Source organism: Cucumis melo, chromosome 10, assembly GCF_025177605.1.
Source record: "Cucumis melo cultivar AY chromosome 10, USDA_Cmelo_AY_1.0, whole genome shotgun sequence".
Taxonomy (NCBI): domain Eukaryota; kingdom Viridiplantae; phylum Streptophyta; class Magnoliopsida; order Cucurbitales; family Cucurbitaceae; genus Cucumis; species Cucumis melo.
The window spans coordinates 5,124,649-5,139,373 of record NC_066866.1 but is presented as its reverse complement, the minus strand read 5'-3'; the positions used below and the strand labels follow the sequence as shown (position 1 = coordinate 5,139,373).

Here is a 14,725-nt window from a genome sequence, read left to right as displayed (position 1 = left end):
AAGATTCCTTCTTGGCTTTATCTGTACGATGTCAACTTAGGAACAAAGTTAGGGTTTTTCGTTTTTCTTTTTTCTATTTAACCCTAATCCCTAATTTCTCTCTCTTCATTTCCTTCTTCGGAATTGCCTCTTCGTTTTCCTACAATTTTTTCGGATATGGCTTCCACTGATTCTCCATTGCAACTCGGCTCCGACTCAGCTGTAGTTTCTGTCTGCATCAATGATATTCTGACCGACGACGAGCTCCGATCCATTCTTGATAAGATTGGGAGGGACAAAGATAAGGAGATTTTTGGGTTAGTTTGCAAGAGATGGTTGCGAGTTCAAAGCAACGAGAGGAAGAAGCTCTCAGCTCGGGCGGGTCCTCACCTGCTTCGCAAAATGGCCTCCAGGTTCTCACGCCTATTGGAATTGGATCTCTCTCAGTCTACTTCTCGATCTTTTTATCCGGGTGTTACTGATTCCGATCTTACTGTCGTCGCTAATGGCTTCCAGTACTTGATAGTCCTCAATCTTCAATACTGCAAAAGTAATTCACTTTCACTAACTTTTTATATTTCTGCTTCGGCAATAATGTTTGTGTTCGACAAGTTTAACATTTTGGGTTTTGAAGTTGAGATTTAGTTAAATGGGTTTTAGGAGATTTGAAGAAATAAGACCAGGGTCGGTTTTGTTTTAAGTTTTTATTGAACTTAGACCGATGAATTAGTTGAATTTATGCATTTTTATGATGAATTTCGCTTGAAAAATTAGATTACACTGTCTCTGCAATGAGTAAGATTGTGATATGAATATGTAGATGCAATAATCTAATCAAGTACTTAAAATTTGGTTAAAAAATGACTTGGTAAAGTTGGTTTAGTATATTTCTTTTTGATTCATTTGTTTGGTGTCTTGATTGTTCTTTTCATCTATGTTTGCAGGCATAACTGATTCTGGATTAGCGGCAATTGGAAATGGTCTTTCGAAACTACAGTCGTTAGACGTGTCTTATTGCAGGAAGTTGACTGACAAGGGATTCTCAGCTGTTGCAGAAGGATGTCGCTACATAAGAAACTTGAATCTCGCCGGCTGCAAACTGGTTACGGATGGACTATTGAAAACTCTTTCTAAGAACTGTCACAATTTAGAAGAATTGGGTCTACATGGCTGCACTAATATAACTGACTCGGGACTAACAGAACTTGTCAAAGGGTGTCAGAAGATTGAGATTTTAGATGTTAATAAATGCAGCAATGTTGGGGACATTGGTGTATCTAGCGTTTCGAAGGCGTGTTCATCCTCTCTTAAGACATTTAAGTTGTTGGATTGCTATAAAATTAAAGATGACTCCATCTTGTCACTGGCTGAATTCTGCAATAATCTTGAGACCCTTATTATAGGTGGATGTAGGGATATCTCTGATGAATCTATTCAAAAGCTTGCACTTGCATGTAAAAGTAATCTCAGAACTTTGCGTATGGACTGGTGTTTGAACATAACTGACTCTTCACTAAGCTGCATATTCACTCACTGTAGCAATCTGGAGGCTCTTGACATCGGTTGCTGTGAAGAGGTGACGGATGCAGCTTTCCATACTTTGGGAAGTGATGGTATTGAGGTGAATTTGAAGGTTTTGAAGGTTAGTAACTGCCCGAAGATAACATTAGCCACAATAAGTATTCTTGTAGACAAGTGTAATTCTCTTGAATATCTGGATGTGAGGTCTTGCCCTCATATTACCAAGGCTGGATGTGATGAGGCTGGATTGCAGTTTCCTGCATCTTGTAAAGTGAATTTTGCGGGAAGTTTATGTGAGCCAGATCTTTTTCTTTGAGACCTAATCTCCCAATCTTGCAACAATTCATCCCCCTGAGTCTTTCAGAAAGCATTCTTTGATTGCTTCATCGGGTATGCAACCTTCAGTCACAAATCCTGTTAATAAGCATTGTAATGTCGCCTTTTGGAGGAATACCATCATAATTTATAGTGTAGAGTCTGCACGTAGATTGTTGATGTACATTTCATTTGCTTGTTTTTCCTTCTTCTTTCAACATTATTCATATGTTGGAAATTTGTTGCCATAGTGTGGATATTAATAATATTGTTCTTCATTTTTGTACAAATCTGTCACTCTCGACCATCTGAATTATGCCATGATTTATTTCTAGAGAATTAAGCTTGGTTTCTTTTGCGAAGAGGTCTTTTTAACTTCCCTAAAGCGGGAAAATTTTAGGATAGTAAATTCTTCATATTACTTCCATTTATTTATTACTTTCTATAGTGGTAGCATTTAGTGATAATGTGTGGACTATGAAGTAAAGCTAATATACCATTTGATGAAGTGTCAAAATATGAATGATAGAAGTGTGCATACCACGATAGTACAAAAAATCTTTCCTTAAGAACCTACGCAGATGTCAAAATGGTCTACAAGATTCTTGAAGTTTCTTGAGCAAAATGAAGAGTTTTCTTCAAAACCATTGCTAGGAAAGGTGAAACCAACCAATTCATATCATGCTTGATGATTCAGTTATTTAGTAAATGAGTTACACAATTGATAATATTTAGAAGTAAAGCATCAGTATAGGCACCTCGTGACCATGGGTCTATGTCCAATGGGGTTGTAGGAGCTTCATACGTTGAAAAATCAAAGCGTCACTCTGTCCCTAAAACGGGTTCTCACGAAATTTGTTTGGGGACTTTCACGAGTTTATTGTTTAAAGGAAAACAATCAGTTGCATAAACTAGCATTCAACATTCCCATGGTTCATAGCAACAATTGCACATTAGTTGCATAAACGCTACTACAACTTCGGTTCATAAAAAAACTCATATCTATCCAGAGGTAGCTTCAAAGCTAAGATGGAGCCTTTTCCACACCTAAAACAAACCCCTTGGTGTGTTTGTATAGCTCTAATATATGCTTTTTTGTTGCTTTAGTGTAAATGAGTTGTGCATTCTATCACAGTAGTGTAGGATTGATTCAATCCTAAAGCACGAATACGGATTAGAGATACAAATATGACAAGACATGGACATTAAAATATAGGACATGATAAGGACATGTTTATTCAAGTATTCATTTTTAAGATGTATATCATTTTTATAGTAAAAGAAAATTCATAGTAAATGTTTTAAAGACTTAACTTGATCTATTCCACATTCAAAATTTAAAAATTTGTTATTATTTTTATGCATGTTTCTCTTTAGTCTACTGAACAAGTGTTCTATACATGTGTAATGCATTTGTTGCATTAACATGCGTCTGATAGGTGTCCACTAAGTGTCCAATATGAACATGGCGACACGCGAGCCAAATTGAAGTGTCTGTGCCAATTGATCAAATCTGGAGTTAACATACCGACCAAGTTTAAAGTATCTGATCTCCTCAGATAAGTTAGTTAAAGAGTTGTGCTCATAAACTTTACAATGTCCAGAACTTTCCTGGACGACACTTTCTTTGGGCCTCTTCAGGCCAATCTTCTCAATCCATAGAAACACCCTTTTGTATGAATTTAAAAGTTTTCTCATAATTCAAAAAACCCATAAACCAGAAGTCAAAATCATCCACTGTCACCACTTGAATGTACTTCTTTGCTGGATTGTTTTCATTGTTTCTTTGGTTAACTCTCTTCACCTTATTCACTGGGATCATAACCTGATGAGACAAACATTATAGAAAACAAAAACTTGGTTAGCAACCAGGAAGAAAGAGAGATAGGGAGGGAAATAGTCAAATGTAAATGTTGAAGAAAGGAAATATTATTTACTTTGTAAAATACTTTGCCCACTTCTCCATGCGGAGAAGAAATGATGATTGGTCTGTCACTGCAGAAAGCAACTACATGGGTGGAAACAAAGACGAGACCTGCTATAGGACCTGCTGTTGTTGACAAATAACAATGTGCAGAATTCAATAACTTGTCTCCTTGTTCGAGATTGAACATCTTGTGAAATATCTTCTCACTTCCTCCAAACTGTACAAGTTTTGTCCCCAACCACAGCTTCCCCTTCACCGTTTTGGCTATGTTCGGCGACAGTTTAACTGTGCATGTCATCATTTCAGAGTAACCGTCAAGCAATTTTAATCCCTCGAATCAAGTATATTTATACATTGTTATCAATGCAGGAAGAATCAATGTCAATCTCTATTTAGGCAGGAAGAGATACATAGTGCTTTCGGTTTCTCTAGTTGAATCATGTTTAGATCGACGGAGGGATTTCGGCATTATGCATTGGGTTTACAGGAAACAAGACGAGGAATAGAAGTTTCCAGAAAAACAAAGAGGACAATTCAATCCAATCCATCATTTCATCATAGTCAGACAGGAAAGAAGAAAAAAGCAATTTATGTTTACCATGTTCAAGGATTCCATTAACAAAGCTGTAACCTTTTCTTCCAAGCTCTCTGATCATTGAACTTGATGACCTACAGACAACAAGCTTCTTTCTTCAGAGGAAAGAGAGAGAGAGATGGAGCATTGGATATTTAAAAAAAAGAAAAACAAAATCTTGGGTGTCATTCATAGAATCAAAGAGACAAATGAATTAAGGAAAACGTGAGAGAAACAAAACATGTTTTGCTGTTTTTTTTTTTGGTTTTGGTTTCATTACGTGGATTACAGTCATGAGGATGTTGGAATTCTCAATGTCGATTTTGTAACATTCAAATAAAAAAGGAAAAAGAAAAGAAATTCTTTCAACGGTCTATAGTTTTGAATGAGGTGTCAATGAATAGGATAGCATCTAATTATATAACAAAAGAACCAACAAAATTCACAAACAAAAATAATTTAATTATAGAACGTATCGTTGGATGATATAAAATGGAACAGTTAATAGTTACCTATATGAACAACTCGATTGACATATATCGTGACAATGGTCGGAAAGATAGTAATTCGAATTTTCCTATAAAAACTAGAAAACCAATACCTCTTAGAACATTGTTTTGTTAAGGGTAAGGTTGAAAGCTTATCCATATTTTTATTCATGAAAAGTTCATATATATACTCCTAACCGTTGAGATTATATAAATTAAAAACTCTAAACTAATAATTTAGATTCTAAATTTTATAACTCGATCGATCTACATTTTCTAATGAAATTTTATTTTAAAATATAATTGATATATAATTTTTATACGAATCTTACAAAATTTTTCGATGCATAAACACATGTAAATGAAGAGATATGCAAGAATCAAACAAATAGAAGTGAGTATTTTGTTGAAGTTTTGAAAGTATATAATTTTATTTAGATTAGGTTACTAACCATCGATATAAATTGATTGACTCATGAAAGTTTAAAGTTTTAATTGATACAATACTCAAACTTTATAGCTATATATTGAATATTTTCCTATTTTTGTCTCTAATTATATAAACTAAAGTACTTTTGAGCAACTTTTGATTATTTCACCTTAATTATCTTTTTTTAAGACTATACAAAAACGTTCTTTTTACTTTTTATTTTTTTCTTTTACAACATGTTGAAATGAGAATCAAACCTCTGGCATCTAGTTGGAATCTACTCATTTTGGCCGTATAGCTCGTAAGGGGTCTTTTGATTAGGTTTTATAGATGTCTGAACATGTAATAATATGTTTGTAAATCAATGATATCTGTGTTTGTTGGTCATGGATGAAAATTGCTATCAGAAATTATTTATGGACAAAAGTTATGTTTGAATTCAATTATGAAATTAAGCATAAAAATCTTATCAAAATTTAATAGATTAATTAATTAAACAATAATTATTATTCCATATGTTGACAAAAATTAATTAATTAGTAATTTTAAATATAAATATTTGAAAATTGAGTAATTTATAATTAGAATTAACTCATTAATATATACTTAATGATGTTTAATTTTTAATTAATTAAGTTTAACCTAAGTAATTTTAATTTCAATTAAATAATATAAGAAAATATATTTTAATAACAAATGTATTATAGAAAGAGAGAAAAATGAGATAAATATATGATATATAAATAAATGATACAAAAAAAAGTTCAATAAATATGATATGTTAATCATGAAATGAAAGTAATCTACATTAATTGCAATAAATAATTAGGTGAGTGTAAATAATCAATAATGATTATATATTTCCAATGAAAGATCAAATTAAAATTAAATAATTGAAATTAATTTTAATATTAAATAATTGCTTGATTATTAAAAATAATAAAATAATCAATTATCATTTATAAAAAAAATGAACTTTTAATACCATCTAAATTTAACTAAATCTTAGTTCCCTAATTAAATACATTTAAGATATTTGTTAGAAAAAAATTTATGAATAGAAAAAAAAAAAATTCATTACTAATCGGTTAAAAATATGGGCTATGAAAAATTAAATAAATTTGCTATATTTTGTTAACTAATTAATTAATAATTTGCGTAAAATGTGATTGAATTCATCTAATATATTTTTAAGTAAAAATTTCACTAGATTATTATTAATTTAATAAAATAAATATTTATATTAATTTTCTTAACTTAATATTAATTTATTAACTATTTTCCAAATGAAATTATATATAAAATAAAAAATAGATGATAAGGGGAAAAATCGACCATTTTTAAAGGGACCAAAGAAAAATTCGTGATCATAGAGAATAAAGATGTCTGTAAATAACTTATTCTTAAATAGAACGTTAAAAATAGAAAATTGTACATTCTCAAAGAAATAATATTTTTTTTATTAAAATGATCGATAACTTTTTAATTCAACATTGTAAATATTAGACCTATCAAAGAAAACAATGCATAAATGTGGAAATTACTATTTATTTGAAATATGATATTTTGCTTTTGTTTTGTAAGTAATTTATTTCGTTTTGTTATATTTAAAAGTAACTCTAACAACTACCGACCATTAAGTTGATCAAGTTTTTAATCTAATAACAAATATTTTAATTTAGTAGTTTAAGATGGATATTAAAACAAATTATAATTTTTAGTATAACAATTATATAGGACGTAGGATTAAATCTTTCACCAAAACTAATCAAATTCTACTTTGTATAAACGATTAATTAAGCTCATAGATTAATGATTGATTATTTTTCTGTTTAAAAAAAAAAGGAAAAATGAATAACTATCCAATAATTTTATAAATAAATAGGTTGCATGTTGTGTTTAGCATTACTCTTTTCACTAATACATATATACTTTATGGCTAAACAAAGCACAAAAAACGAATATTCGTGATTAAACCAATTTATTCTTTGTGATTAAAAAACTTTTAAGATTACTATTAATTTATTACAAAATAATCACAAAAAGCCATAATAATTTAATTTAATAATCTTCACGTTTGTTAATTTGTGGATGAAAACATATAAACTAAAGTCTCTCATACTTATCCTCACACAAAGGCAAATTAACCCTTAACCTTTTAGAATGGGTCATAATTCAATAAAGTTCATTCGTAAAAAAGAAAAAAAAAAGTATATGAATAGTTTTAATAACATTATGGATAAATTAGTAGAAAATTAAATGGAAACATCAACTTTTAACTTAATTTGAAATTAATGGTTGAGAGAAAGTGGGTCAATAAAGCCTTCATTCACATCTTTCGTTGTTTAGGATAAAAACTAAACACATTAATATTCTTGCAGCATCTCCTAAATTTTTCACTACGATTTATTAAGTATTATTAGACAAAGAGTTATTTACTTTAAGATTGCATGGTTGTTTGCTAAATAAAAAAGAAAAAAAGTTCTTGGATATACTTAGTTAGTTAAAGCTTAATCTTAACTTTAAATTATTGTACCCCTCATTAGCACTAATATGAGACTTAGAAGTTGTTCTTCTATTTGCTTTCTAACCTTTTATTTAGTTTCACACATAAAGATCGATGATAACTTCAATTACATATCTATATGTAACGTTCTGAGTTTAGAAAAGAAATATGAATAATCCGATATCACATTTGAACAAGAGAGATTCCAAGGATATGAAAATAAAGTTAAGAAAGACTTAAAAGTTAGAATCAAGGTGACTCAATTATAGGAATTCTAAAATTAAGTGTGCTTAACTCGAAACAATTTTATGTCGGGGGACATCCTGGAAATTTTTTTAGGATGCATATTGTGAGTGAGAACAAAGCATGTTGAGAGAACTCATGTTGGTTTGTGCGGGGACGAATTTCACTATAATAAACCTTTAAGACAATTATAAATGATATTGCCAGATCGTAGGAGATGTAGGGGAATGTTGGAGATCTGAATTTCAAATTGGAGAGTTACACTATATCTATATATATCTATATATATACATACGTACATGGAATGATTATATGAAAGAATTTGTAGAATGTTGAAAAGATTTTTTTTGGCTTATATAGCCTAAGTTAATTAAATGATTTTATAGTGTTAATATCCTAAAAGTTAGTGGATGTATAAAATTCAAAACCCTAAGTTTATCTAGTCAAGAACAATAAATCTATAATCAAATCAATGTATATGTTCAATCTAAATATTAGGGTTAGCTAGAACTTTGTATCCTACAAACTCTAGCTACTCTTGCATGTAATTAAATAATAAGTAAAAAACACATATCTCTTATACCTAAAATTATAATAATAAAAGTCACCATAAATTTCAAAATCAAACGTAACTTTAATTAGCTTCATTACTTTAGATTATATATTTATATTTGTATATGCATGCTAGCTAATTAAACATTTAAATATTGTCCAAGAGAGAAGGTAACACAACACCTAACTTCTTATACCCCACACACACACACACACACACACAGGTCCCAATGTCCTAGAGTCTCGTAATTAAAGAAAAAGAAGATAAAAATGTTAAAGAAAAACATGATGTAATAAGGTAATTGGTGAAGAGAGATCACTTGTTAAAAAGAAAAAAAAGACCATTCTTCTCTTGTAAAGCTTTATATGTGGAGATCATTGTCAGAAATAATCTTTTTTATATATATATATATATATATATAAATGTATCTTCCTTTGTAACTTTCAATTAAAATGAAGGCTGAGGTGTGAGTGAGAAGGCAAGATAGGGTCCAAGCTGCTTCTGCCTTAAGGCATAAGAAAAGATAAAAGAAAGAAAAGCTAAAATGAACAAAAAGGGCCTATTTGAATTTTAACCTTTAATCAATTAATTAATTAACCAAGAGTGATTAATTAATTAATTAATTATTGGAAGGAAAAAAAAAAAAAAAAGAAGAAGAAGAAACCTAGTGCTCTTTTATGCTTACTGGATTTCCACGTCAAATCCCTTTTCCACCTCTCACCTCCCAATATATATAATATAACTTTTCTCCAATGTGTAAATTAAATTATATATTTTTGAAAAATATATATGCATGCATTGCATGGTTTTTCATGGAGCTTCTTGTTAGTATATTAATCCATAATATTATTCATAAACCACAGAAAGATCAATAGGAAGGAAACTTTCTATGTTTGAGTTATTCGGTTTAGTTTTAAATATAATTATTGGTATTAATATTTCTATCAAAACATTAATATTTTTATCGATGTTTTTGCGTTTCTATATGTTTGATATCGACAAGAAACTTCGTGGAACATAAAAATGTCATCAATTAAGCATTTTAAATTTGTTAAAAAGCAACGGGTGTTTATTACTTTAAACATACATTTTTTCTTTAGAAATATCTTATTATATGGATATAAATTCCATTGACATTTTTTTTCTTCATAAAATTAAGAACTCAATATTTTGATTAGGATAAATATTTTAAACCTTGAATATTGTAACTTCAAAATCAAGAATATTTAAATTTGTTTGGTATGTTAAAATTGGTTTTTGAGCAAGTCACATCAATTTTAGCTTGCAAAAAATCATTCTAGATTGACTGTTTATACAAATCTTTACCTAAAATGTTGGCTTGATTTGCAATAATTGATTGTCCTTTTCTAATTACTTAATTGATTTTTGTATTTTTAAGACATAAAAATTTGTATAGTAAATTTAATTTGTACTACAAATATATATATATATAGCATAAAAAAAATCAAAATATAATGTATTTCTAGCAATCATTTTTTCCAACCATAAATCTACTATTTATTTTCTAATCAAATTACAAATATTAGATTGTGTGAATCTATCATTAGATCATTTAAACTAATTTGGTTATATTCATAGAATTAATTTTCGTTATTCATTTATAATGACTATGGTATTTGAGAGAAAAAAAGTGTATTTAGAATAATAATAATAATAATTAAGAATAAAATAGAATTTTTGTCATTAAACATAAAATTTGTACAAAACTTTCAACTTTTGTTGACATTTCATCTTATGATGATCCTCAACTTCCACTCCTTAACACACACATCTCAATACAATAATCCATTTTATAAGTTGGATTTTTTGAAGACAAATTTAAAATAATATTGAATTTGTGCTTCAAAAAAATTGTGCTAATTAAATTTACAACATTATACATATCTTCGATGATCCAATAATTAATAATCCTTTTTTGTTTTCTCTAAGCTTGAGAAGAAAGTGCTTCTTGAAGACAATTGAATGACTTGTGATAATTCAAGAATCCCATGAACCAAAACTCATAGTTATCCAATGTCACTATCTCCATATACTTTTCTGATGGATTCTTCACATTTTCACTTTGGAAAACTCTTGTTATTTTCCCTAGTGGAATTGTAACCTGAAAAAAATACATTTAATTTTTATGGAAATCATTAGTATATGAGGGGAAAAAGAAGAGATTTAAATTGAAAAAGAAGAAGGGGTTTAGATTTAATTACTTTATAGTGAATTCTGATGTGGTCGCCATTTGGGGAAGCGATTTTGATGGATTTGTCACTACAAAAAGCAATTTTGTGAGTGGAAATGAAGAGAAGACCAGCTAAAGGACCAGCTGTTGTTGATAAATAGCATTGTGAAACCTTCAAAAGCTTCTCTTCTTCGTTCATCGAAAATAACTTCTTATAGATTTTCCTTACTCCACCAACTCTCAATATTCTTGCTCCTAAGCTCAACTTTCCCTTCACTGTTTCTGAAATCTTGGCTCCTAATTTCACTGCAAAATTCAACCTCAAAATCATCACAAATACGCTCTATGAACGTCGTCTTAGTTCCATGATTTAAAGTACTTCTCATCGTGACCAAAAAACTTGATCATGCCACACTTTTTAAAGCGAAAATTATCCCTACAACTTATGTTGATACAGGTGATGATGGTGGTTTTCCAACCAAAGTGGCATGGTCAAATTCTGAATGAAAAAAAGAATTCTTGAATCTATACAAAAGACTTACCGTGTTCTCGAAGTGCTTGAATGATATTGTCTGTTTTCTTCCCATTTTTATTGAGTCTATTCAAGATACAATCTTTTCCATTATCTGCAACAATTTAAAAACCAAATCATTTTACAAATTATTAATTAAACATAAAAAATCTTTTAAAAACAATACTTTTTCCTTCTTCTTATATAAGGTCTTACATTTCTTAATTGATTGGGATCCATCGTCTGATATATGGAGATGTTTTGAGGGATCACCCAACAATCTAGCTCTGGCAAGACCCAATGACTTCATTTGGATTCCAAGAACAATTTGCTCTTGAATTGTAGTCTTCATTTTTCTTTCAAATCGAAGAAGCAGAAAAAATATTAATATCAGAGAGAGAATAACTCGAGAGAGAGAGAGAGAGAGAGAGCGTAGGTTTGTGAATTTGTGTTGGGATGAAGGAATTGAGTTAATGTATTTAAAGAGAGGAAGAAGTTTGAAGAAGTTTGAAGAAGGGGTGGCTTTTAGTGTTATGAAGCTTTTTACTTTTGATTTGTCTGACTCATCTCTTGCTCATCATCAACTATATCAGACAAGGAAACCAATATTTTAGATAAACATATTTTAAAAGATTTCCCCTTTTTTATTTTTATTTCCTTGTCAAGAAAACACAACAAAACCAACTAAACATCAACTGTCTATGATCATTTCAGAAAGTTTTATATATATATATATATATATATATATATATATATATATATATATTTAAAAAATAAAATGTTTAAATGCATTCAATGGCTTAAAGCATAAGAATTGGGGTTTGTTTGAACAATATACTCTTTTTCAACCCATTTTTCCCCAAAGTTTGGTTTTGAAAATTGGTTTGTTTATTTACTTTTCTTTTTCTAAGTTTCATGTTTGTTATTCTATGTTTAGGTCTTTACCCTTTGAAAAGTGTATTATAGTTCTTCAATTTTTTTTTTTTATTTTCAAAAAGTTATTTTAGATTTATTAAAATTTTGGGACGTATATATTTAAACTTTTCTTTAGTACGATAATAATGAGGGATTTCTAACCACAAATCTCTTGGAATATGTATATCAATTCAAGTTATGTTTGTCTTATCATTTGATATGAACATTTAGATGAATGTATTATTTTTCTACGAGCCAATATATTTATACCCACGTAGTATTTAGATAACTGATACATGTGTCTCGAACACATGTCAATGTACCATATTGTATATACATAAAAGTTGTAGGATCAAAACAAGTCATACTAAAAGTTATAATTTTGAACAATGACTTTATAAATCTATATGTAATATGTTCACCGTAAATTCACACTTGTAATGGCGATTTTGTGCATCCTAATTAAATAAAGTTTAAGAAAATAGGTTTACAAAATATATATATATATATATATATATATATATATATATATATATGAACAAAAATATATACAATGGATTTCCCTTTTGACAAAACTAATCATAATCACTGCTTACATAAACAAATTCAAATTGCGATGTTATGTAAGCAATGATCATGAATTGCATTTCATATTTTTTTCCCTTCATCATAAGGAAAAGTTTGGTTATATATGTGATGATATCATATGCAACTTTGAGAGCTGGCAGATGGTAGCTTTAATTTTTGATGTCACCCCATAAAGATTTTCATAAGATTTATTTTTAAAGATATTATATGGGAAAAAAATTGAAATAATTAAAAAACAATAGGAGAGAGAGATTAATAAAAGGCAATGGATGAGTCAAATGAACCACCAAATCACATGCCTTTGTCAAAACTTTTCTTTAAGGGATATATATATATACACACACACACACATTGTGCTTTGTGTGAAAGTGGTTGCCCATTACGTCAACTTTTATAATTCAGCTTCTATTCTATCATTTGATCTGCTGCTTCTGCCTTTGTCTCTTCCATGCATTGAGCTGCACCACCACCCAAAGGGATAGAGCCTCCAAATTCCCCACTTCTTGGAGGTGGTGTGGATGTTTTTCAATTCAACCAATATATTAAATCATCCATGAACTAAGAAAATCTCAAGGTCTTTGATTTGTAATTATTTGTTTTGTTTTTGTTTTTGTTTGAAAATTAAGACGATATATATCTGTTATTAGAGTTGCTGGAAACAAAGTTCCAAAACCTACAATTGGCCCAAGCCCTAGGCCATAAGGTACTTAGCGGAGGCATAAGCGAATATAATACTTCCAAGAAGAGAAATGTTGGTGCCTCGAAATTTGGGTTGACCTGTCAAGCCAGTGAATATATATATCATTGAAAAATTGTATAATCGAGTTAGGTTTATATACATTAGCATTTTATAACAACCTTGGCACAATAAATATTCTTGACACTTTGAACACATGGAACTATAACACGTGTTGAAGATAGACTTATAAATAGTTTCATTCGACCTTAAAAAAAAAAAAAAAAAGAAGAGTAAGTAGCTAGTCATCAAAGGGAAGAGACCTAGTCTTATTTATATTTTTGTGCTTAGTTCAATTAGTCACTTAATTATACTATCTTGATTAAGTATTGAATTGTAGTAATTAAGCTCAACACCACTCTCCAAATATAAGCTAGTTCTCTGCGCCACTCCAAAGGTAAGCTAGCTAGTTCTCTTACGCATAAAATAACTTGAAGAATATTGAGACCAAATCAAGAAGATGTGGGTCGTTGGTTAAGACGATTCGAAATCGTACCGCGCAGACTAGATTTGAGCACCAACAATAGACATCGCATTCCATCTTTTAAGTTCTTTGGCTTTGTTTTTTTTACTTTTACCGTCATGTTCTCAAAAAATATCCCAAGATTTGAAAAAAATATATATATATTTTAATTGATTTTGAAATTTTCTTAAGAATTTAATTCTCGAACTTAAGAAGATGGTAACTATCGAAAAAATCGAGAAAAAATAGGTTTAATTCAAAAAAAAAATCATTACTAACACCAACAAATATTTTTTAAGTAAAAAAATACAAAATTATTTAGGTTAATAATTTAGTGTCTTTTTTTTTTAACCTTTTAAACTAATTTAGTGGCTATTAGTATTTTATTCATATTGAATATAAATAGATATATTTTTTTATTATATTTAATTTTACGAGCATTTATAAATGATATAAGAAATATCAATAGATTTTTAATACGGAGAATGTATCAAATCCTTCCATTTATAAATATATATATTGACAAGTCAATAAACGATCCTTTAATATTATATCTTAAAACTAATTCTTTCTTCGCTTGTAGACTTGAAATTTTATTAAAGGTTTTACAGGTGAGAATTCAATATTAAATTGGCAGAAAATTATTTTACTAAAGTTCAAAAGCTCTTATACTTTGATATCAAATCAATGGTTAGTTACCGATAAAACAAAATACTTAAGCTCGTGGATTAAGATAAATTAATACTATTTTCATATTAATATTCTAACATTCTTTATAATATCCT

General features: G+C 29.2%; 3 protein-coding genes across 3 annotated transcripts; 1 reads left to right on the top strand and 2 right to left on the bottom strand.

Annotated features, from left to right (window-relative positions):
* Positions 1 to 15: 15 nt before the first annotated feature.
* LOC103488776 (uncharacterized) lies at positions 16 to 2,105 on the top strand. The gene is made up of 2 exons (XM_008447670.3): positions 16 to 529; positions 924 to 2,105. Exons 1-2 carry the CDS (start codon positions 157 to 159, stop codon positions 1,814 to 1,816), a joined length of 1,266 nt encoding a protein of 421 aa, XP_008445892.2. The 5' UTR covers positions 16 to 156; the 3' UTR covers positions 1,817 to 2,105.
* Positions 2,106 to 3,293: 1,188 nt separating this feature from the next.
* On the bottom strand, positions 3,294 to 4,811 carry LOC103488777 (GEM-like protein 4). The gene is made up of 3 exons (XM_008447671.3): positions 4,341 to 4,811; positions 3,753 to 4,027; positions 3,294 to 3,640 (listed from the first exon to the last, which is right to left on the bottom strand). The coding sequence occupies exons 1-3, from the start codon at positions 4,396 to 4,398 to the stop codon at positions 3,467 to 3,469; spliced, it is 507 nt and encodes a 168-aa protein (XP_008445893.1). The 5' UTR covers positions 4,399 to 4,811; the 3' UTR covers positions 3,294 to 3,466.
* Positions 4,812 to 10,214: 5,403 nt separating this feature from the next.
* Positions 10,215 to 11,718, bottom strand: LOC103503290 (GEM-like protein 7). The gene is made up of 4 exons (XM_008467426.3): positions 11,455 to 11,718; positions 11,270 to 11,353; positions 10,759 to 11,033; positions 10,215 to 10,658 (listed from the first exon to the last, which is right to left on the bottom strand). Exons 1-4 carry the CDS (start codon positions 11,588 to 11,590, stop codon positions 10,482 to 10,484), a joined length of 672 nt encoding a protein of 223 aa, XP_008465648.1. The 5' UTR covers positions 11,591 to 11,718; the 3' UTR covers positions 10,215 to 10,481.
* Positions 11,719 to 14,725: the final 3,007 nt, after the last annotated feature.

What these genes read in the sequence shown, in the direction of transcription:
- LOC103488776 (XM_008447670.3), top strand. Translation starts at nt 157, where the DNA reads ATGGCTTCCACTGATTCTCCATTGCAACTCGGCTCCGACTCAGCTGTA. An exon ending in CAATCTTCAATACTGCAAAA is followed by an intron (nt 530 to 923) that starts GTAATTCACTTT and finishes CTATGTTTGCAG; the next exon opens with GCATAACTGATTCTGGATTA.
- LOC103488777 (XM_008447671.3), bottom strand. Translation starts at nt 4,398, where the DNA reads ATGATCAGAGAGCTTGGAAGAAAAGGTTACAGCTTTGTTAATGGAATC. An exon ending in TAATGGAATCCTTGAACATG is followed by an intron (nt 4,028 to 4,340) that starts GTAAACATAAAT and finishes TGACATGCACAG; the next exon opens with TTAAACTGTCGCCGAACATA. An exon ending in TGGGCAAAGTATTTTACAAA is followed by an intron (nt 3,641 to 3,752) that starts GTAAATAATATT and finishes TTGTCTCATCAG; the next exon opens with GTTATGATCCCAGTGAATAA.
- LOC103503290 (XM_008467426.3), bottom strand. Translation starts at nt 11,590, where the DNA reads ATGAAGACTACAATTCAAGAGCAAATTGTTCTTGGAATCCAAATGAAG. An exon ending in ATCCCAATCAATTAAGAAAT is followed by an intron (nt 11,354 to 11,454) that starts GTAAGACCTTAT and finishes AAATTGTTGCAG; the next exon opens with ATAATGGAAAAGATTGTATC. An exon ending in ACATCAGAATTCACTATAAA is followed by an intron (nt 10,659 to 10,758) that starts GTAATTAAATCT and finishes TATTTTTTTCAG; the next exon opens with GTTACAATTCCACTAGGGAA.